This window comes from Armigeres subalbatus, chromosome 3 (assembly GCF_024139115.2).
Source record: "Armigeres subalbatus isolate Guangzhou_Male chromosome 3, GZ_Asu_2, whole genome shotgun sequence".
NCBI classification, from domain to species: domain Eukaryota; kingdom Metazoa; phylum Arthropoda; class Insecta; order Diptera; family Culicidae; genus Armigeres; species Armigeres subalbatus.
The window spans coordinates 86536946-86561426 of record NC_085141.1 but is presented as its reverse complement, the minus strand read 5'-3'; the positions used below and the strand labels follow the sequence as shown (position 1 = coordinate 86561426).

Genomic DNA, 24481 nt, shown 5'->3' with positions numbered 1-24481 from the left:
GCCACTCAGTGTTGTGCTGAATCATCATGAATCATAATGATTTCAATTTTCATTTGAAAAGTTTTCAGATGAGAACAGTAGGCGAGTTGTCGCCGAAGCTAACTTCTCAAAATTTGGACTCAAACGATAATAAACACAGAATAAAACCGTTCACATATAAACCTTACTAATACAAGCTGAATGTCAACAGTCCTTTCATAACCTTTATTTAACGTTATGGCTTTGTAATAGGAAGGAAAAACAATTCAAAAAGTAACAAATCAAAAAACGATTTTCAAACAAATTTTACTCGCTGACGAGTTTTTATCAATTGATAATTTAAAAGTACAATCGCGTGTGAGTGTTGATTATCTTCCATTTTAAACAAAATGATTTTTCCCATCTCTTTGCCACTACCTTCGGAAATATCTTTTTTTTCATTCCAATTTTTTTTCCAAGAGGGGACTTCTGGGGAAAAAAACAATGATTTTTCAATAATTCCGAAATGCAATGTCCGATCGGTGAAATGTTCAATAGCAAACAATGGGATTGCATTCCCTGTCGAATGCAACTTGTTACGAGTAAATCGGGTAGCGCTGAGTTTGAAAAAGTGTGTCTACAAATCTTGTACACATACACACGATGCTGGGTCATTAGGCCGAATGCCATTAGGCCGAATGGTCATTAGGCCGAACGGTCATTAGGCCGAATGGCCATTAGGCCGAATGAGAGAAGTGAGTAGTGCGATGTGAGGATGAAGTATTACGGAAGAAGAAGCAAAAAGGAGGAAGAAGGAAGAAAGAAGAATGAAGAAGGAAAAATGAAGAAGGAAGAAGGAAGAAGTGAGAAGGAAGAAAGAAGTAGGGAGAATGAAGGATGATGAAGGAAGAAGGAAGAAGAAAGTAGGAATAAGGAAGTAAAGAAGGAAGAAGGAAGAAGGAAGAAGAAAGAAGAAAGAAGAAAGACGAAAGAAGAAAGAAGAAAGACGAAAGAAGAGAGAAAAAAGAAGAAAGAAAGACAGGAAGGAAGAAAGGAGAAGAATGAAGGAAGACGGAGGAAAGAAGAATAAAGATAGAAGAAAGAAGAAGAAAGAAGAAAGAAAGAAGAAGGAAGAAGAAAGAAGTAGGAAGAAGGAATAAGGAAGAAGGAAGAAGGAAAAAGGAAGAAGGAAGAAGGAAGAAGGAAGAAGGAAGAAAGAAGAAGGAAGAAGAAATAATGAAGAAGGAAGAAGGAAGAAGGAAGAAGGAAAAAGGAAAAGGGAAGAAGGAAGAAAGAAGAAGGAAGAAGAAAGAAGGAAGAAGAAAGAAGGAAGAAGGAAGAAGTAAGAAAAAAGAAGGAAGAAGGAAGAAGAAAAAAGGAAGAAGGAAATAGAAAGAAGGAAGAAGGAAGAAGGAAGAAGGAAGAAGGAAGAAGGAAGAAGGAAGAAGGAAGAAGGAAGAAGGAAGAAGGAAGAAGGAAGAAGGAAGAAGGAAGAAGGAAGAAGGAAGAATGAAGAAGGAAGAAGGAAGAAGGAAGAAGGAAGAAGGAAGAAGGAAGAAGGAAGAAGGAAGAAGGAAGAAGGAAGAAGGAAGAAGGAAGAAGGAAGAAGGAAGAAGGAAGAAGGAAGAAGGAAGAAGGAAGAAGGAAGAAGGAAGAAGGAAGAAGGAAGAAGGAAGAAGGTAGAAGGAAGAAGGAAGAAGGAAGAAGAAAGAATGAAGAATAAAGAATGAAGAAGGGAGAACGAAGAAGGAAGAAGGAAGAAGGGAGAAGGGAGAAGGAAGGAGGAAGAAGAGAGAAGGAAGTAAAGAAGTAAGAAGTAAGAAGGCAGAAGAAAGAAGAAATAAGGAAGAAGGAAGAAGGAAGAACGAAGTAGGAAGGAAGAAGAAAATAGTAAGAATGAAGAATGAAGAAGAAAAAAGGGAGATGATAGAAGAAAGAACCCAACAAACATTCACTAGTTGAACTAACATCAGTGTGATGATTTAATTCAGCGCTGTGTTGAATAATGTCTGTACTATTTCCTATCACAACTTCTGTTCAAGCTTTGTTCACACAATTTTGGCGAAGTTATACAACTACAATATCTCATTTTGAAAAACAACTTTATTAACTGATTCGTTAAACCTTTAGTAAGCATTTTACTAAGCCTCAATTCAGCTACATGTGAATTTTTCGAAAACAATAACACATAGAAGGTAACATCATTAAGATCTCCAATGAACGTATTTTAAAGTAATTGCTATTTTCAAATGATCATTTTAAAATTTTTTAAATCGGGTCTCGAACTGCTGTCATTTGATCATCTGCCGGTAACGTTGTCATCCGCGCCATCCTTGATTTGTTAGATATGGCTCACTCAATGCATAACATAAATAAACTTATTACTGAATATGAATCATAATTGGACTCTTATTCAATAAGTCGATCTGTCAAACTACAGTTTGTTGATAACTGTACAAGATTTTTATTTCAACCATTGTTCAGCCAGTCATAACCATCGCACACTAGGAAAAATACGTAAAAATAATGTCGATAAACGATAAAATAAAATCCGTCCCCAATGCTATTTATGAATTTATGAAAATAAAATCAATGTATATTCGGCCTTCCTCAGAATCTCTTGAAAAACGGTTGCGATATGATTGTCATATTGTCATAGATTCAATAATTTTCCGACGTTATTCAACGGCGTTATGTCCGGCTTTTAGTAATATTTAGTTGGGCATGAACGCATGATTTTTTTCATTGCTCCAGCAGTTTTGCTCGTTCCGACAGCTTAATAAATCACGAATAAATCGGAATTCTACACATCAAAGATTCAATAATTTTCCGACGTTATTCAACGGCGTTATGTCCGGCTTTTAGTACCACCCTTTCAGAGCATCACATCATAGTCGAACAGAGAACTTTAAAAATCATTAGTTCAGCATATTGTTAAACTTCCCCAATATGCTGAAATGCGATAAAACGAAAACGTTAGTTCGACTTCAAATAAAGGTAGTAAACAAATAAATAGGCCATGTCGAATATTAGTTAGATTAAATGCTGAAATGAAATCTGTCTAGCGAATTATTCAGCATCCATTTTATTCAGCTACGAAGATCACAAATAAACAATAATTCAACCTAGATGCTTATTTGTAGCTTGTCGTTGTTTGTTGGGAAGGAAGTAAAGAAGTAAGAAGTAAGAAGGCAGAAGAAAGAAGAAATAAGGAAGAAGGAAGAAGGAAGAAGGAAGAAGGAAGAAGGAAGAAGGAAGAAGGAAGAAGGAAGAAGAAAGAATGAAGAATAAAGAATGAAGAAGGAATTGAGATGTGAGAGACGTCTCACTTCTCACTCCTCATTTCTTGCTTCTCACTGTAAAAAGTAAGAAGCGTGAAGTGAATAGTGAGACGTCTTATTTCTCACTTCGCGCTACTCACTTTTCACAGTGAGAAGAGGGAAATAAGTAATGAGAAGTGAGACATCTCACTTTTTAAACCCTATTTCTCATTTTTCAAATGACCTATTCGGCCTAATGAACTGTTTGGCCAAATGTCTTATTCCGTCAAATGTATTATTCGGCCAAGTGCCCTATTCAGCCATATGTACTATTTGGCCAAATGTTCTATTCAGCCAAATGGGTTTCTTCCTAATGGTTTGTTCGGCCAAGTGGCTTTCAGCCGAGTGGGTTTTGGTCAAACGAGCCTTCCCCGGTTATGACATTGGGCTTAGAATGGCACACAGCTTTTGATAATGGATTTACTATACAGTGTTAGATTTTTTATTTTCGTTTTTGTCCCCATCCGAAGACATCCTAGGCCAGACCGAGGATCGAACTCGCCAACATCGGATTGACAACTCTGCTCGCAAGGCTAATTGGCGTGTGTTTTGACAGTTTTCCCATGGGAAATCTGTCAAAACGCACGCAAACGAATCCATTGTGTTTGGCCCATAAGTTGAGCCCCTAAGCGTTGGACTATTAGGACGGAAAGTTAGTCAGCTAACAATAAGTGAATGGAACGCAGCGAAACGGGTACCATGGGACCAAGGATTTCAGGCTTGATTATGCACCTAAAACGCATTGAACCTCGGTACGGTACTCCGGCAAGGATTGGACTCGTTATATGCATACCCGGTGTTTAACTACTGGATTTATATTTCCTATGGAGATGGACCAGTCAGTTGGACCAGCAAAGGGCAGGATTCGGTGGCCCTTCCATCCTTAGAGGCTGAGTTCAAATCACTTTGCTTTCGAAGACAATTTGGGGTGCTTAAGTTTCACCAAGGCGGAGCGATCCAGTGACCGCGTGAAGCACATGAAGCACGGAGAAACACGATTTCCCCATCAATCTCTCTGCTATCTCTTTGACTCGGTTGATAAATTCACCCTTTTTCAGCGGTATAAGTCATTAATGAGCCGCTGAACTTCAAGAACTGGATATTTTTTCATCAGAGAGAAAGAGATGGTATATAAAGTACCTTCCAGTCATCACAAGATCGTATATGATGTCACATAAGATGCTAAAGTGTAGGCCATATAAGATGCTTCCCCATACAATTTGTATGTACATAGCCTCCACTTTAGCATATTTTGTTGCATGGGTAAATGAATTTCTCCGTGGAAGAGATTTCATGCGAGACTTGTGTGGTAGATTTGGTGTCCCAGTTTAGAGATATCGGCAAACGCTTTCAGGCATAATTACAATCCCAACCCAAGTAACACAACAGACACACTTGGGATTGTTGGCTGGGAAAAAAATGTACAACATGTATTTAAATAATATAAAGAATATTTTGAATTGAGAAATTTACAAAAATAAAACAAAGAAAACAATTTGAGCAAATCAGATTTCTTTCGTAGAGCAAAAACTGGAAAAATTGGAATAGTTGTGTAATGATCAATCATATCGAGTGGTAAATTCGGCTCCAACACTTCAAAGGGCAAAAACTTTTGTAAACCAGAGCTTTTCGCGTTGCTGGTGAGCAAGTTTGAGCCTACCCACCCAATCCTACATCACTGATGGAAGCAGCGAATCCTCTTCTTTCGTTAAATAGCGCTTGATTGCGTGGATGGGCACAAACTTGCCCACCAGCGACGTGAGAAGTTCTTGTTCACAAATGAAGTACGCCCTTTTGAAATGTTGGAGCCGAATTGTGAAATTTGAGTAAAATGAAGGAATTTGACAGATCTATACAAATTGTATGCATTTAGTCTGTAATTGTTGGCAACAAGGTTCATTTCCGACGCTATTCATATGGAGATGTTCGTATTACGGACAATAAAACGAAAACTTACAGCAATGCATGAGCTTGGCTATTGTCACGAATAACGAATTTAGATTTTGTAGTTTATTTGGGCAAGTCCCGGTAAAGATTTCCTGGTTGATCCAAACTGATGAATTTTTTATACAGCATTTATTTGCAAGGCCATTTTATGTTACGCTAAGCATCGGTTTTGAACCTTTTTCTTGAGAGGTACTCCTTTGAACTTTTCCGTAAATTTAGATACCCCTAATTTTTGCTGAAAACGAAAATATATGTAGCTCATAAGATATATGAAAAATGCACCTGAAAACTAACGGGATACATGGCTCACCATGAAGTTTTTTTTCCAATTCATATTAGGTTTTTCGATCAATTTCCTACAGGACTTTTATGACTATTGGAGGCTGCTGAGCCTTTCGAAAGGAGGTTTCCGAGTTTCTTGAAATTAGCCTTCCGTGCGTCTTGAAAATAAGCTTCCGAGTCTCTTGAAGGGAGGCTTTCATGTGGCTTCAAAAGGACGCCTCTGACCATCTTGAAAGTAGGCTTTCAAGCCTCTTGAAAGAATAATTCTGAGTCTGTTTAAGGGAGGAGCGCCTTCCAAGCCTTTTGAATGGCGGCTTTCGAGCCACTCAAAAGAAGGCTTCCTTTGCATCTTGAGAGTACGCTTCTGAGGTTCTTGAAAGGAGGCTTCCGAGCTTCTTGAAGGAAGGCCTTCGAGCCTCTTGAAGGGAGGTTTCCGAGCCTCTTGAAGGGAGGTTTCCAAGCCTCTTGAGAGACGGTTTAGAAAGGACGCCTCTGAGCCTCTTGAAAGTAGGCTTCCAAGCCTCTTGAAAGAATAATTGCGAGCCTTTTGTAGAGCGCCTTCCAAGCCTCCGAACCACTTAAAGCCTATTAGTAGTATGCTTCTGAGCTTCTTGAAAGAAGGCTTCCTAGACTCTTGAAAGTAGGGATGCGAGTCTCTTTGAAAGGAGCCTTCCGAGCCTTCTGAAAGAAAGGCTTCCGACCCTATTAAAAGAAGGCTTCCGGGCCACTTGAAGAGAGTTTCCAGGCCTCTTAAAAGTAGGCTTACGAGCCTCTTGAAAGGAGCCTTTAGAACATCTTGAAAGAATCTTTCCGAGCGTCTTGAAAAGAGCTTCCTGGGCTTTTTGAAAGGAACTTCCGGAGCCTCTTGAAAGGTGCCTTTCGAGCTTTTTTAAGGAAGGCTTCCGACCCTCTGAAAAAAAAACCCAGATTAATCCACCTAGCGGTGATGGTGCCTTTCTCGTTCGTTCAAAAGGTTTGGAAAAATCTAAAATAACACCAATATGTGGATTGGTCTTATTTTTCATTTTTGTTTATATGCATAAAAAAAATTCTCGCCAAACGCAATTTGTTGCAAACAAATCGGATGAGCATAAGAGCAAAAAATGGCATTTTATTTTGTAGTTTTAAAATTAGTATTTTCGCCATAACTTTTGACCCAATTGTACGATCCGGCCAAGTTTCTATAGGAAACAATGGGACAAGATTCTGCGTCGAATGCAATCTGATGCGTGAGACCTGAAAAGCACACATATTTCACATCAATCACAGTAACTTATATATGACCGGATTCAGTCACAATATGGTTACTGCAACCAGATTTGTTGAACTTGTGTTGCTTGGGGAATAGATGAAGTCTAAGTGATAAAAAAGTTTGCTAGACTTTTTTTAACTCTTTTTCACAATAAATAGTAATTTTACCATAACTTCTAAGCCCATAGTCAGATCTGGCCTATTTTCAATAAGAATCAATGAGACATTCTGCGTCGAATGCAATTTAATGCGAGCAAATCAGTTGAGGAAAAGTACCTGAAAAATGAGTGACATTTCTTTAGCGATTTTTCCATAAAAAACCCAGATTAATCCACCTAGCGGCGATGGTGCCTTTCTCGCGCTAAAAGGTAATAAATGTAGCCTTTACGATTACACCTCGATGATGTACAAGAAAGGCAAAACAGTTACACCGTCTAATGTTATGATAGAAAATTTGCACTAGTAGACGACAGATGGCGCTGCCAAAAGTTTCTCGAATTTCCTATGTTCGAATTTTGACTTTCGGACAATTTCATAGTACTATGAAACTGAACGAATAGCATACTTACGCCTAAATGCGCGCAACACGAGCATCTTTATAGCACGATGAAACTCGTAATGAGAGCAAGCCACGGATAAACTTTAAAAATATTCATAGATGCAAGGCATTTTTCATAACACATTATTCTATGTGATTATGTCTCATCACTATTTTAATATTATCTATTTTTTGCAATTCGCAATTATTATGAAATTCAATAGTGATCAACAGCGTTTTAGTCTCTGTCGGATGCAACTTGTTGCAAGAAAATCGGTTAAGAGTTTCTATGTGAAAATTTGGCTAATGTTTATTATGGCATTTTGTGCACACACACACACACATACACACGGACAGACAGACATTTGTTCAGCTCATCGAGCTGAGTCGAATGGTATATAATACTATGGGTCTCCGAGACTTCTATCAAAAATTCGAAGTTGGAGTGAAATGATAGCCTTTCGGTACAACTTAGTTGTACGAGAAAGGCAAAAATGGTAAAATTTTCGATCCCATAGTCCGATATAGCCAATTTTCAATAGGAAACAACGGGACAGGATTCTACGTCGAATGCAACTTGTTGTGAGCAAATCGGTTAAGGATAAGTGCCCGAAAAATGAGTGACATTTCTTACGCGATTTTTTCGTATGAATTTGTATTTTGGCCATATCTTTCGATGCCATAGTCCGATATGGCCAATTCCAAATAGGAAATAATGGGACAGGATTCTGCGTCGAATGCAACTTGTTGCAAGCAAATCGGTTGAGGATAAGTGCCCGAAAAATGAGTGACATTTCTTACGCAATTTTTTCGTATGAATTTGTATTTTGGCCATTACTCTCGATCCCATAGTCCGATTTGGCCAATTTCAAATAGGAAACAATGGGACCAGATTCTGCGTCGAATGCAACTTGTTGCAAGCAAATCGGTTGAGGATAAGTGCCCGAAAAATGAGTGACATTTTTTACGCGATTTTTTTGTATGAATTTGTATTTCGGCCATAACTTTCGATCCCATAGTCCGATCTGGCCAATTTCAAATAGGAAACAATGAGATAGGCTTCTGCGTCGAATGCAACTTGTTGCAAGCAAATCTGTTGAGGATAAGTGCCCGAAAAATGAGTGACATTTCTTACGCAATTTTTTCGTATGAATTTGTATTTTGGCCATAACTCTCGATGCCTCAGTCCGATCTGCCCAATTTCGAATAAGAAACAATGGGACAGGATTCTGCGTCGAATGCAACTTGTTGCGAGCAAATCGGTTGAGGATAAGTGCCCGAAAAATGAGTGACATTTTTTACGCGATTTTTTGTATGAATTTGTATTTTGGCCATAACTTTTGATCCCATAGTCCGATCTGGCCAATTTCAGATAGGAAACAATGGGACAGGATTCTGCGTCGAATGCAACTTGTTGCGAGCAAATCGGTTGAGGATAAGTGCCCGAAAAATGAGTGACATTTTTTACGCGATTTTTTTGTATGAATTTGTATTTTGGCTATAACTTTTTATCCCATAGTCCGATCTGGCAAATTTCACATAGGAAACAATGGGACAGGATTCTGCGTCGAATGCAACTTGTTGCGAGCAAATCGGTTGAGGATAAGTGCCCGAAAAATGAGTGACATTTTTTACGCAATTTATTTGTATGAATTTGTATTTTGGCCATAACTTTTGATCCCATAATCCGATCTGGCCAATTTCAAATAGGAAACAATGGGACAGGATTCTGCGTCGAATGCAACTTATTGCAAGCAAATCGGTTGAGGATAAGTGCTCGATAAATGAGTAACATTTTTTACGCGATTTTTTTGTATGAATTTGTATTTTGGCCATAACTTTTGATCCCCTAGTCCGATCTGGCCAATTTCAAATAGGAAACAATGGGACTGGATTCTGCGTCGAATGCAATTTGTTGCGAGCAAATCGGTTGAGGATAAGTGCCCGAAAAATGAGTGACATTTTTTACGCGATTTTTTTGTATGAATTTGTATTTTGGCCATAACTTTTGATCCCATAGTCCGATTTGGCCAATTTCAAATAGGAAACAATGGGATAGGATTCTGCGTCGAATGCAACTTGTTGCGAGCACATCGGTTGAGAATAAGTGCCTGAAAAATGAGTGACATTTTTTGAGTAGTTTTGCGCACACACACACACACACACACACACACACACACATACACACACACACACACACACACACACACACACACACACACACACACACACACACACACACACACACACACACACACACACACACACAGACATCACTTCAATTCGTCGAACTGAGTCGATTGGTATATAACACTATGGGTCTCCGGGCCTTCTATAAAAAGTTTGTTTTTGGAGCGATCATATAGCCTTTACCGTATACTTAGTATACGAGAAAGGCAAAAAGGCTTATGACCCTTTTGAAAGGAGGCTTCCGGGTCTCTTAGAATCAGGCTTTCGGGTCTCTTAGAATCAGGCTTCTAGGCCTTTTGAAAGGAGGATTCCAAAATGTTTGAAAGGAGGCTTCCAAGCCCTTATGCCTCTCAAACGGAAGCTTCCGAACCTTTATATTTCAGTTTAGAAGCATATTCTCAGCATGTTATTCAACATTTTGTTTCAATAAGGTAGATTGCATTGAAAATGTTTAAAATTTGCTCATTCGACGTTTTGTCCATTCGTTCTTTTGTTCTGCAGCTCTTCATACACTGGAGGCAGAATTCTATTGGCTTTCGCCATGCATATTATGTACAAGACAACGTTTTGAAATAAAAAAAAAAGTACAGTTATAAACATTTTCATCAATTTGTTTTGATTTGAATTGTACAACGTTCGCCTTTACGCTTTTTTGTCCGAGGTACACCCTGGGACCAGCAAAGGTACCCCCAGGGGTACATGTACTTCAGGTTGAGAACCGCTGTTATGGATCATAAGACAATTATATTTGACGTTGGAAAATGGCTTACTCCGAAAGTACTGTGTGTCAAATCAATATCCAGGATTGGAGACCATCAAGAAATGATTTTTGAACCGGCGGCGGCGTGAATACTATTTCGTAACAGCGACGGCAGCGGCAAAACTCCATGAATTTTGAGAAATGTCTCATTCATTCTAAATTAATTTTTTATAAAACCTGTGGGAAGAAACTCCCCAGAAGTTCAGTGGAAGAAATTCTCTAGTAGATAAGAGTTGAAGGATAGCAATTCCCCAGGATCGTCGGAGGAGGCATTCCTTCAAATTTCTGAAGGAGGTATTCCTTTTAACTTCTGAGGAAAGACTCCCCAAAATTCGTGCCGGAGGAATTGCCCTGAATTTTTAAAAGAGTAATTCTTACAAATTCGTAAACGAGTCTTTCCGAGAATTCCTGTAGGATGAATCCCTCAGAGTTCTTGGAAGAGCAAATTCTTCAAGAATCCTAAAGGGGGAATAACTCAGTTTTTTTGGAGAACGAGTTCCCAGAATTCTTGGAGTAAGAATTTTTCAAAAATGCCTGCCAATTTCCTAAGAATTTGACAAAAGAGATACCTGAGAGGGGAGGCTGAGGTACTCTAGAATTCTCGGAGTGGTCAATCCTATACAGCAAAAACAAGTAAACTGAGGTGAACAATAAATACGTTATCCACAATACGATCACACATCACACAAATTCAAAATCGTAGTCACGAAAGTACCTCCGACATCTCGTGTTACTTTGATAGTTGGCTAGCTTAAGAACATTTAAAATGATCGATCAATGATTTATGATGATATATTTTAAACTGTCATGTCTGATTGTTTGTGCTGTTAGATTTCCTTTAATTGATTTATGTGTATCATGCAGTTATTTATTACGTAAACATACCTGGTAACAACTTCCTCTTCGGATTCCTCGCTTTCACTATCACTTTCCGTCTCATCCTTCTTCTTCTCTTTCTTCTTTTCCTCCTTCTTCTCCTCTTTGACTTCCACTTTCTTTCTTTCCTTCTTCTTGTCTTCCTTTAATTCCGTCTTCTTCGCCACTTTTTTCTTCTCTTCCTTCACCGAAACAACTTTCACTACTTTCTTCTTCTCCTCTTCCTTTTGCTTCTTCTCCTCTTCCTTGCACTTCTTCTCGTCCTGCTTATCCTTCTCCGCTTCCACGGGTGTCTTTTTCGCATTCTGAACCTCACTCTTTTTATCTTCCTCCTTCACAGCACCCTTACTCTCATCCTTTTCGACCTTCTCCTTCTTCACCTCCTTGGCCCTGGGTGCCCTCGGTGGCACCTGTTTCATCAGGCTCGCCTCCAACGCAGCCCGCGTTTCGTTCTCATACAGACAATGGACCTTGGCGATTGCATTCAACGACGCCACCCGGTGCCGCTTCGGTCCGGACCAGAACCCGTACAGCTTCAGGTGCCGCGTCTTGGCAGTGAGCTGCTTTTTGACGATGCGGGTCCGTACCGATTCCTCCGAACTGTACCCGTCCGAATCTTCGTCCGATGAGTCGCGAACCTCTTGTTTGATTTTTCTACTCACGGGAGTCTCGGGTCGTTCGTCCGGATCACGCTCTTTGTCGTCATCTTCGGATTCCTCCGCTTCGGAATCGGTGATAGACTCTCTGGGTGGTGGTTTCGTTACTTTTGGCTTTGGGGTTGGTTTGCTCGGTTTTCTGAGGGGTTTGTCTTCCTCACTTTGCTCCGAATCGGAATCGCTTACCATGAATTGTGCCTTTGGTTTACCTACCACTTTAACTTTGGACAATTCCTCATTCTTTGCACATGTTTCGCCCTTTTCAGATTCGTTTTCACACTCCAACTTCTTCATCTCAACGACATCGGGTATGCTATCTTTTTCAAATGTAGTTTTATCCTTGTCTGGCTCATCCTCCAGTTCGTCTTCCTTAGCGCAACTGGCGTGAACCTGTTTTCGTTTGAAGACGGGTTTCTCTGGTTTCACTGGACCATCGGTGTCACTTTCCGATTCGTCAAAGTCGTACACATCCTTTTTCTCCGTGGGTAGCTTATCTTTCGCATCTTTTGCCGAGGCGACACTCGCTGCTTTCGTAAGCTTCCTTTTGCTATTAGTTGGAGTTTTGCGGACATATTTTCGCTTGGACTTAGCCGGAGGTTCGGTTGACTGTTCGTTTGACTGTGGAGTTGCGGGTGTGCTGAGACTGGGTTCGACAGAGGGAGGTGTTTGAGGAATTGCAAATGATTCCGGTTTTCCTGGTTGGTCTTTGAGTTTGTTTAGGGGAACATCATCATCATTCTCCGTAGAGGAACGAATGGTTTTGGTTGGTTCAGGGGATTTAGATTTTTCGACATTTTTCGTTTCGACTGTGCTTTGAGTTGATTCGTTAGCCGAGGAACTTGAACACTGGTCTGCTGTATTCGGCTGTTTATTGATAATTGGGATTGAGTATTTTTCAGGACTTATAGAATCCGGAATAATTTTCTGAGATTCAGATTCACGTTTCGTTTCAGGTTTTTTCTTTGCAGAAGGCTTTCTTGGCTTAGTACTTTTCCGTTTTGTAATAGTCTTAGGTGTGCTTTGATATATTGAAGCTTTCACTGACAATCCAGATAGTTCTATTTTATCTTCATTGGCCTTGTTAAGCAATGTTTTCTTCAATTTTTGCGAATCAGTTTTGCTTTTGATGCCTTTTAATGGTTGTTTCTCAGGTTCTTTCTCCTCCAGATTAGGCTTAACCATGAGCGGCCCCATCCCCACATCTTCGTCGTCGTCATCTTCTAGCGATTTCATGATATCTTCAATGCGGCTTTGGACTTCCTCCTCATCGTTCTTATCGTCGGATTCTACTAGCTCGAGGGAACAAGTTTGATCTTCTTCAAGCCTTAGTTTATCTTCGGCTTCTTGCTTAGCTGCGGCAGCAGCCGCAATTTCCGCCGCCTTCTCTTCAGCAGCTTTCAATTCCGCTGCCCTTTTCTCTTGAAGGATCGCTTTCTTGGATTTAGCTCTCGGCTTGGGAGCGACTGATGAATTCTTTTTACCCGTCTTTTGAGGTTGCTGCTCAACATTGGAGGCGGCGGCGGCATTATTATCATCTTTATTTTCGGGTTGCTTTTTCGCCTTATTTTTGCCATCCGATTGTTTCGTTCCGATCGGCGGCGTTTTAACATCTTCCTTAGCATCACCGGACTGGAGCAAAGGTTGGGAAGAAGGTTGTATACTGGGCATTATCGACTGAACCGTGACTGGGGTTTTGTTTTTCGCACCATCCTCTTGTTTGGTGTCCTTTGTTTTGGTGGCTGGCTTCTTCTTAGTGGGAGTGGTCACCCCAACCTGTTCTGAAGGCTTAGGAACCTCCGTCGCCGAGACATTAGTCGCAGCGGTAGCAATTTTCTGGGAAACCGAGGGACCACCCAGGGCGCCAAAGTCGGTAATTTTTTGCTGACTGACGGTGGCACGCGACTTGGTTTTAACCATCTCACTGATTGACGGGTTGCACGGACGATTGACTGCGGCTGTGTCGATTTGAGTGATGGCCCTATCGGTAATACCCAAATTATTCAATTCTTTTTGCATCTTCTTCCTCTCTGTGTTGGGTTTTTTCGCTCCAGTTGCGGGTTGTGATTTCTTCACTTTGGATCCCGAAGGAGCGTTGACAGAGCTTGTAGATGTATTTTTGACATTCTTGGCAACAACAGAATTAGGTGCCACTGAATCTTGCTTTGTGCGTATTGGAGATTTAGTTTTTGCTGCCGATGATTTCGGTTGTCTGGTCGGCGATTCACTGGCAGGGCCAATTGATGGATTTGATTGCTGTTGGTCATTTGATTTAGGTGATACTTCTTTGGTTTTAGGCTGAAGACGTTTCAGTACTTTCTTGGTGACAACTGATGTCGCAGTGATGGTTGTAGGAACAGTGATGTGAGAACTTTCGACGGATGCGGCTTTATTTTCAGCGGCTGCTGCTGCCGCTGCAGCGGCCGCTGCCAATTGTTTCTTCGTCTTCATGCGTTATTTCTGAAAAGAAAAAAAAAATACTGATAAGGAACTGCACATATTCATTACACAATAGATTTCAAATAATCATGAAATAAATGATCAGGGTCGTTGAGGTTCTGTATATTTGGATGTACCGTTTTGACTCACATCCCAAACATGACTCTTATTCCGGACACTGACGTTTTAGCAGCCTAAAACTGAAACATCCATCGGTTTTCCATATTCAAATGATCTACAAGGAGATCATTCATGTTTTGCATCGAATTAGATAGATTAATTACTTTTCCTAATTTCTGAGAGCAAATATGGAACAAAAGCTGAGATCAAAATAAGTGCACCACGCCTTTAATCGTGTCAAGGGATGAAAATTCGATTGATTATTGATTCGGTCAAGGAAACATTTCGTGTGACGCTACCACGAAAATGATAGCGTCTTTTGCTTGCGAAACATCATTCCTCTCGAAAACCCACCCGGTATCATCATCCTACTGCCATATGGTTTGCAGGAGGAGCTTGTTCACCTTTGACTCGAGCGTGCGGGCTGCGGCAATTGATCGTTCGCTCCTTTGCCTCGATGGCATTCTTCGAGGTTGTTATCCCTTTTCAAAAGCATTTTATTATCCTCTCTTTCATCTTTCTGCATTGTTTTGACCACAAAAAGATCTGTTCTCTTTCAATATTTTGCCACACGTACACCGCTCACCATATGGTGATCAGCATATTTGATGTAATTATTTTGTGTAAATTTCCAAAAAAGCTTTGTGTTTTGTATGCATAATTATGTTTAAGTGGAAATTTCCTTCCAGTGATTGTTTACATGCTTTCGAGCTAAATATGATCGTCAAAGGTAATTTTGTCTGTTCATATGAATCATCGACGGTGTCTTATAACACATTTTTGCCTTTCTCGTATACTAAGTATACGGTAAAGGCTATATGATCGCTCCAAAAACAAACTTTTTATAGAAGGCCCGGAGACCCATAGTGTTATATACCAATCGACTCAGTTCGACGAATCGAGGTGATGTCTGTGTGTGTGTGTGTGTGTGTGTGTGTGTATGTGTGTGTGTATGTGTGTGTGTGTGTGTGTGCGCAAAACTACTCAACAAAATGTCACTCATTTTTCGGGCACTTATCCTCAACCGATTTGCTCGCAACAAGTTGCATTCGACGCAGAATCCTGTCCCATTGTTTCCTATTTGAAATTGACCAGATCGGACTATGGGATCGAAAGTTATGGCCAAAATACAAAATCCTACGAAAAAATCGCGTAAAAAATGTCACTCATTTTTCGGACACTTATCCTCAACCGATTTGCTCGCAACAAGTTGCATTCGACGCAGAATCCTGTCCCATTGTTTCCTATTTGAAATTGACCAGATCGGACTATGGGGTCGAAAGTTATGGCCAAAATACAAAATCCTACGAAAAAATCGCGTAAAAAAAATTTTCGGGCGCTTATCCTCAACCGATTTGCTCGCAACAAGTTGCATTCGACGCAGAATCCTGTCCCATTGTTTCCTATTTGAAATTGGCCAGATCGGACTATGGGATCGAAAGTTATGGCCAAAATACCAAATCCTACGAAAAATCACGTAAAAAATGTCACTCATTTTCGGACACTTATCCTCAACTGATTTGCTCGCAACAAGTTGCATTCGACGCAGAATCCTGTCTCATTGTTTCCTATTTGAAATTGGCCAAATCGGACTATGGGATCGGAAGTTATGGCCAAAATACAAAATCATACGAAAAATCGCGTAAAAATGTCACTCATTTTCGGACACTTATCCTCAACTGATTTGCTCGCAACAAGTTGCATTCGACGCAGAATCCTGTCCCATTATTTCCTATTTGAAATTGGCCAGATCGGACTATGGGATCGAGAGTTATGGCCAAAATACAAATTCATACGAAAATATTGCGTAAGAAATGCCACTCATTTTTCAGGCACTTATTCTCAACCGATTTGCTCGCAACAAGTTGCATTCGACGCAAAATCCTGTCCCATTGTTTCCTATTTGAAATTGGCCAGATCGGACTATGGGATCGAAAGTTATGGCCAAAATACCAAATCCTACGAAAAAATCACGTAAAAAATGTCACTCATTTTCGGACACTTATCCTCAACCGATTTGCTCGCAACAAGTTGCATTCGACGCAGAATCCTGTCTCATTGTTTCCTATTTGAAATTGGCCAAATCGGACTATGGGATCGAAAGTTATGGCCAAAATACAAAATCATACGAAAAAATCGCGTAAAAAATGTCACTCATTTTTCGGGCACTTATCCTCAACCGATTTGCTCGCAACAAGTTGCATTCGACGCAGAATCCTGTCCCATTGTTTCCTATTTGAAATTGGCCAGATCGGACTATGGGATCAAAAGTTATGGCCAAAATACAAATTAATACAAAAAAGTCGCGCAAACGATGTCACTATTTTTCGGGCATTTATCCTCAACTGATTTGCTCGCAACAAGTTGCATTCGACGCAGAATCCTGTCCCATTGTTTCCTATTTGAAATTGGCCAGATCGGACTATGGGATCGAGAGTTATGGCCAAAATACAAATTCATACGAAAATATTGCGTAAGAAATGCCACTCATTTTTCAGGCACTTATTCTCAACCGATTTGCTCGCAACAAATTGCATTCGACGCAAAATCCTTTCCCATTGTTTCCTATTGAAAATTGGACAGGTCGGACTATGGGATCTGAAGTTATGACCAAAATACCTTTTTCATGAAAATCACAAAAAATGTCACCTATTTTTCGGCCACCTAACCATAATCGATTCACACGCAACAAGTTGCATTCGACGCAGAATCCTGTCCCATTGTTTCCTATTGAAAATTGGCTAGATCGGACTATGGCAGTGGTGCTCAGCACTTTGGGCTTTTTTCCCTTAATTTACTTCTCACACCATAAAAATGAGCTTAACCCATACAAATTAGCACTTGGTCGAAAGCTTTCAAATATATCTATCTGCTGAGGGTAATAAAACGGATGTTGGTGTTAAATTCACTCCGTACGAAACGATCAAAGCAAAACAAAAGTGCGGCCTGCGGGCCGCAGGGTAATTTTACTTTGATCAAGTCGTACGGAATGATTTTACCACCAATATTCGTTTTAATATCCTCTGCTGATAGATATATTTGAAAGCTTTCGTCCAAGTACTAACTTTCAAGATGAAAGCTCATTTTTATTGTGTGATAAGCAAATTAAGGCAAAAAACACACAAAATGCTGAGCACCACTGGACTATGGGATCGGAAGTTATGGCCGAAACACCATTTTAGCCTTTTTATACGAAAAGGCTGTATGTTCGCTCCAAAAACCAAACTTTTACAGAAGGCCTGGAGACCCATAGTGTTATATACCAATCGATTCAGCTCGACGAACTGAGATGATGTCTCTGTCTCTCCACTTCATACGGGAGTTTGGCAGAAAGACGGTCATGAGATTTATATCATAACAAATATTGCCCTCCGCTCGCGTGATGGGAATGACATTTTCGTTTTCTTTTGTGTAGTCGGAGCTTCAGTTCAACTAACATCCAAAAGTGATATCCTTAAAATATATGACTGGGTGAAATAAAACAGGGTTATGTACGTCAAAAGATTGGAAAAGGAAACAAAAATGTCGAAATTCTTATTAGCATATTGTAGATCAAGCTGAAAACCGAACCGAGGTCCCGCGAAATCGCATTTCTCGCATTTCCGGATGTTGCAACTGCATCGCGAGTAGTGCGCAACTGTGCCATAGTCGGGCACCACTCGCGATGCAGTTGCGACATCCGGAAATGGGACAAAATATGATTTTCGGTTTTCAACTGGATCTACAATATCTTTGCCATAAATAATCTGATTTTCATAGAACGGACAAAGAAATTTGTCTTTTTTACTCCTAGCCACTAGCTCATCTTTTTTCAAGCACACACATTTTACGAACGTCGAGAAAGGCACCATCACCGCTAGGTGGATTAATCTGGGTTTTTTTTATCTATTGTAGGTATGTATTTTTAATTTCCTCGCAGTTTTTACCAATAATTGAATTATTCATGTTTGTACAACGATTGGTTTCGATAAAAACAGCTTTAGTTTTATCCGTGATTTTTTCTCTCAGTTCATCGAAAACGGCATTGGTAGGAGGCTATGAAGCAGTGTGTTTTGTCACAATCCAACTGGAATTGAATTCCACCACTTTGTAATCTCTACAGATTACTGAAGACGGCCTTACCCGAGCAGAAGCGACGACCTCGATAACATAAATTGGTATGAACTAGCTTTGAATAAGAGGTAAAATACCAAAAACTAATATGCAAAATATTTGCTTACGTATTTCAATACCAAACGAATAATAATTTGTGATGCGTTTGGTATTTTAATAACAGAGTATGTTATGTCTAAATAATTGTGCATATTAATTTTCAGAATTTAAGCAAGATGTCCTTCGGAATTCAAAGCTTTCGTGGGAAAATGTTCAAAATGTGGGTTTCAACGGGAAGTTGCTCAGAAATTCCATGTCAAATTCTTTGGAATTTCCCCAAGAATTTCTTTGGAATTTTCACGGAATTATTTTTATAAATTACCATGGAAAATTCTTCGGTATTCCCGCTGATAATTTTTCGAAAGTTTCACTAAAATATTTTAGAATTTTAATATCAGCATAAGTTCTTCGGTGTTAGGAACAAAGCTTTGAGCGAAAATTTGCGTACTACCGTAGTAAACCGTACCGTGAAGCTGTTCTTATCACACTTGAATCTAATACGAGGGCTTGTTCATCTAAATTCGAACTAAACTAAACCTGAATATATAAATAAACAAAAAATAGAGCTTAAAACACTTACTGATGAGAAAATCGCTGCAAAATTTACTTTAAATTTGGGAAATTTCACCTTTATTTCCCATGATTTTTTTCAAATCTAGAATCTTGCTCTAGATTCGAAAAAAAAAAAAAATTATGGGAAATATAAGTGAAAATTCCCAAATTTTAAGTAAATTTTGCAGCGATATTCTCATCAGTAAGTATTTTAAGCTCATTTTTTTGTGCTAAAAAACAGTTTTAATCAAAATTGTGTTATTAGCCCAAAGTTTGAGTGAAAACAACCCACTATTGGGTAATTTTGGTTTTCTGTATTCGGCCGAAAGTCATTTGGACGAAAGGATCATACCGCCGAATTGGTCATTTGGCCGAAACGGTCGTTTAGGCAAAAAGGACCACTCGGTATAGTGAGAAGTGAGAAATGAAGAGCGAGTGTGAGGCATCTCACTTCTGGCTTCGCATTTCTCACACACCGAAAAGTGAGTAATGAGGAGTTTTACCGAAGCGACAACCACTACAGAAATCTGATGTACCCAAAACAATGAAAGTGATTCATACAGTGACGCGTCCGCACATAATTAATTACGAGTACGCCTCAGTGCACTACTAGGGGGAAGGGTCGTTTGGCCGAAACACATTCGGCCGAATGCCACTAGACCGAAACCCATCTGGCCAAAATGGTCATTTAAACGAAAGGGTCGTTTGGCCGAAAGGGTAATTTGTCCGAAAGAGTCATTTGGCCGAAAGGGTCGTTTGGGCGAATAGGACATTTGGCCGAGTAAGTCATTTGGCCGAATAGGTCTTTTGAAAAGTGAGAATTTAATGGTTGATCGGCCAAACAACTTTCGGCCATATGGTCCTTTCGGCCAAACGACCCTTTCAGCCAAACGACCCTTTCGGCCAAATGATCCATTCGGACAAATGACTTTTGACCTAATGGTCTGTTCGGCCAAATGGTATATTTGGCCAAACAACTTTCGGCCTTGTGGAATTTGGCCAAGTGGCTTTCGGCTGAATGGGTTTCTGCCAAACGACCCTTCCCCCATTACCAGTATAGGCAGTTCGATTCGTTTTTGATAGACTCAGCAGCACCATGTTCTGAACGGCTTAATGGGTGCGGGCAGAACGGCAATAACCAAAAATTGTAAAAATGTAGAATAAGCAAAAATTCTGTACATATACCCTAAAGTACACCCAAAAAACAAATCTGACAATTATTGTATAAAATCTGGGCATATACAATTCTGTAAGCTTTTTATACAAATATTGTATTAAAATAATACAAATCTGTATTATTTTAATACAATATTTGTATAAAAAGCTATCAGAATTGTATTTGCCCAATTATTATACAGTTTCTGTAAGGTTCTTATGCAGAACTGTATTAAAATCTGCCATCCCCTGGTTGGGTGAATAAAGATTGAAGTTTTCAATTTAGTCTAAAGACGGCTGCCTGTTGGTTAGGACCGAAAAATTCCCTGGCATCCAGTAAGGAAATACCGATTTCCACTCTTCTACAGCATAGACTTGCTGAGCAAATAAGTATTCTAGCGGGAAGATTAGGAAGGAGAGTATTTCCACATGGTAGTTCAGTCTCGATTAGATGAAACTCTCTTCCTGATTCCATCGCATAGGCTTTCAGAGCAAGGCAACTAGCAAGGATCGAGAATATTGAGTGAAATCTCCGCGTGTGGAGGAAAGTCTCGTTCAGCCTGGACCTTCGCATATGGAGGCGATTCGCGCGCGTAACAAGGAGTGAGAAGTTAGAAGTGAGACGTTTCACTGCAAAAACGGAGAAGAGCGAAATGAGATGTGAGAAATGATGATTGAGAAGTGAGAAGTGAAACGCCTTATTTCTATCTTTGTATAGGTGTATGTGGTGGGACCATCATCATCTTCTCACTAAGCATTTTATACTTCTCACTTTGAAAAGTGAGTAGTGTGAAGTGAGAAGTGAGACGTCTTACTACTCACTTCACACTTCTCACTTTTTACATTGAGAATTGAAAAATTAGTAGAGCGTAATGAGGGTTGAGACATCTCACTTCTCACTATTCATTTCCCACTTCTCACCGTGAAAGTGAGTAGTGGAACTTTTTAAGACCTGAGCGGAATAGATACGTTTGCGTAAGTTCTGACAGTTTTCCCATGGGATTCGGCCAAATGACCTATTCGTCTAATTGACCTATTCGGTCAAATGACTTTCGGCCACTATAGAAAGAGTATATAAATCGCTCAAATGAATTTGGTATAGAAGCTTGCTGCATAAGGGCTGCTTGTTCGGTTGAAAACTAAAGTACGTACTCTTGCCTCACTCTACTTAACAGATATGCTACTAAGCAAGTCGATGCTATGCGAAGCAATTTTAACTGCGGCAGATTTGGTGATTTTATGCACAATTATACACAAACAAGTACAAAATACAATATGTATCCTACAGAATAAACGTTCCTTCGTCAGGTAAGGTGAATCTTGAACTGAGTAATGGCTTTTCCGTGCCCTACTAGCAACTGTACTCTGACAACTTCCAGCTATAGCTACATGGGCCTCCCCCAAGACTCGTGTTTAAGTCCCTTGCTTTATAATTTCTATGTGAAAGCTATTTTATTTCGAACACCGTTTTCAATTTGTATACAGCAATCAATAGTTTTCACGTTGTTCTGTTGATTGCGCTACTAAAATTAATTCAAGAAAAAAATGTTACTTAGGTGCTTTTAAAAACTTAAGCGAGAAACCTAATGGATTATTTTGGTCGTAATGGATGCGGTGTCACGGATCCATAGCAGTCGGCGATTTCTGAGTTGACGAGATATTACATGAAATTGAACATTCTCCAAGATGTATCTACACTCTACAGTCGATGTTGCACGTTATTACGTCAAAAAATAAAAATCCTTTGAAGCATCACTCGACGAACTGTTAATGGTTGCAAGTCAATCAAACCACAACGGTTCTGGTATGGGGGAAGGTTGGCTAGATCGCTCCATGGAGCGAGGCAAGTCGTAGTTGATGAAGCGTTTCTGTACTCTCTATTAGTTTGCTTTAAGTTTCCATTCATTTATCGGACGAAAATCAAAATTGCAGAGCAGTTTTATACATATGTATTGTGTCTTGCAACAAAATGACAACTTTTGTGATCATTTTCCAAGGCTCTCATAGATGTGAAAAATTTCGGATTACGGATATGGATTCATGAGCCGCTTACATCGTGTGTTGGAATTTTCTCTTTAATAGTCAATCTCTTTGATTTTGGGGAAAATTGTAGATTGTTTATTAGTAGGGTGGAAAGGTCCGGAAGACTAAATTAGTTATCTTAGACATTCATGTAGACTGCAGTCGGATGAATAAAATAAATAAATAAATAAATAAATAAAATAAAATAAAATAAAATAAAATTCCTGCTCTGGCGTTTGTTGGAGGTATGCTTTGACGTATGTTTTGTATTTGATCAACAGCTCCGTGTAGAGCTTCCTAGTGTGGGTCTTGGCAACAGTTCACTGATTTTCAGCATTTTTCCTAAAGCAAGATGGGACAGCTTCGGATTTTCCATGCCAGCGTACTAAGGGTATGCGATAACACACTTTTTCCTAACGAAACGAAACGAAATGAAATTTAAAATGTCTATGTTGATTCGAAACGAAACGAAACATAGATTTACTTTCGAGACTTCGAAACGATACGAAAGCAGAGTCCATTTAATTCGAAATTTTTCGAAACGAAACGAAATTTTAATTTTTTTTTCCGCGGAATTTTTATTAAATTGGTGTTACATTATGTACGGAATATCGATTTCACTTTTCAAAGTCAAATAACTGTGTTGCGACCAATAGAGTTATAATAAGAGAAGAAGTAGTCTGTGATAAATCGCCTCGTTCCTGTTTAGGCTAGATGTACCAGTCGTGGCTATAGCACCAGTTGTCGCACTAGTGGTCCCAATTTGGCCAATCCTATAAGAAAGCAATGGGATTTGCAAAATAAGGAACCAAAATTAAGAATAGTGCCACAACTGGTGCATGCGTTCCTATTATGGATCAATCAATTTTGAGGTTAATAACAAATTTTATTGTGGTTTTCATAGCTGTTCTAAGGAGCAGGAAAAAAACCTGTTGCTTGATATATAAAGTCCACCCATATGCCATCCCCAAGTAAACGAGGAGCTATATATGCTTGTAAATAATACAGCCATTAAAGTTGATTTCAAGTGGAAAAAGGCCCTATTACGACCGAAATAATGCTTCATTACTTTGACATGTTGAAATAAAACATCGTTGAAATAAAGCATCGCTGCATTCGTAACGCTGAATTAATGTATCGTTGCTTGACAGGCGATGAATAAATGCATCTTTACATCAGTAAAACTGATATAATGCAAATAGCATTTAATATGCTGATCTGTGATTGATTACATGCATTAATTAATGCTTGGTGGTTACTTGGGTCTACTTATTTAAAAAAATAGTTGTTCTTATGGATGGCGACAATTGGTACACCCACCCTATATACCATTGGCGATGAGGCAATTCCTTAGCATTTGTGCCGCTTTCAAAGCAAACCATCGTGGAGCGTTTACTCTTGAATCTGATCAATCCTTATTTCATATTGACTTAGCAGCGTAGTTTTATGGTATTGAGCCAACTCGAAATTAGAAAATGAATGCATAGATTTTATTTGTTATCCAGTGGGATACTCCGACGTTCGTATACAGATAGAGACTTGATAAAAGCATATATTTGCTTCACTAGAAGAATCTTGTACTGTGCACAATCCTGTCCAAAATGCCCAAAAATATGTATTTCAGATTGTATTTCACAAATGTGACCGCAAAGTTTTTACGGCAGTAGTTTTGAAATAATTTTTCCTTTCTCATACAAAAAGTTGTATTAAAAGGCTATCATTCCTTCCAAATTCAAACTTTTTATAGGAGACTCTGCCCATAGTTTTATATACAATCTGCTCGACGATCTGAGCTATTGTATTTTGTCCTTGTATATGTGTTTGTGCATATGTGGAATGCAAAAATTGTTGCCAAATTTTCATCATCAACCGACTTCAATTAAGTGCAAGAAACAGCTGTTATGGTCAGTATGAGCCGAAAGCAATCATGAGTAAAGAACTCAGCAATTTTAATGATCCTCCAACCCATTCTAGATTTTTGTTTTTTTGCAAATTTCATGCAAAGATCTAGAAATTGTAACTAATGGGGCGATCCCTGCCCAGCACTTATGAGACCCCCCTTATTCAATTGCTTCAGAGTCGGCGTACGCGCTTGATTATCGCGACCAAGAAAGCACTCAAATACAATAACTTTCTTATGTCTCAACTCAACCTTCGAACTCTTTCTTTAGCTTCTTCTTCGGGGTCCCTTCTTCAAACTCCGCTACCTCACCAGGCAGTGTTGTAAAATGTCATTTGCATTATTTTTCATAATTTTCCCAGAACT

At 39.4% G+C, this 24481-nt stretch overlaps 1 protein-coding gene across 1 annotated transcript in view; it reads right to left on the bottom strand.

The window, feature by feature from the left end:
• The window catches only part of LOC134219551 (titin), a 591826-nt gene that overhangs the window by 537012 nt on the left and 30333 nt on the right, over positions 1 to 24481 (bottom strand). Inside the window, exon 2 of the mRNA XM_062698297.1 lies at positions 11132 to 14235. Within this exon, the coding sequence (XP_062554281.1) occupies positions 11132 to 14226 (3095 nt within the window). The 5' untranslated portion in view covers positions 14227 to 14235. The remainder of the gene's footprint in view (positions 1 to 11131; positions 14236 to 24481) is intronic.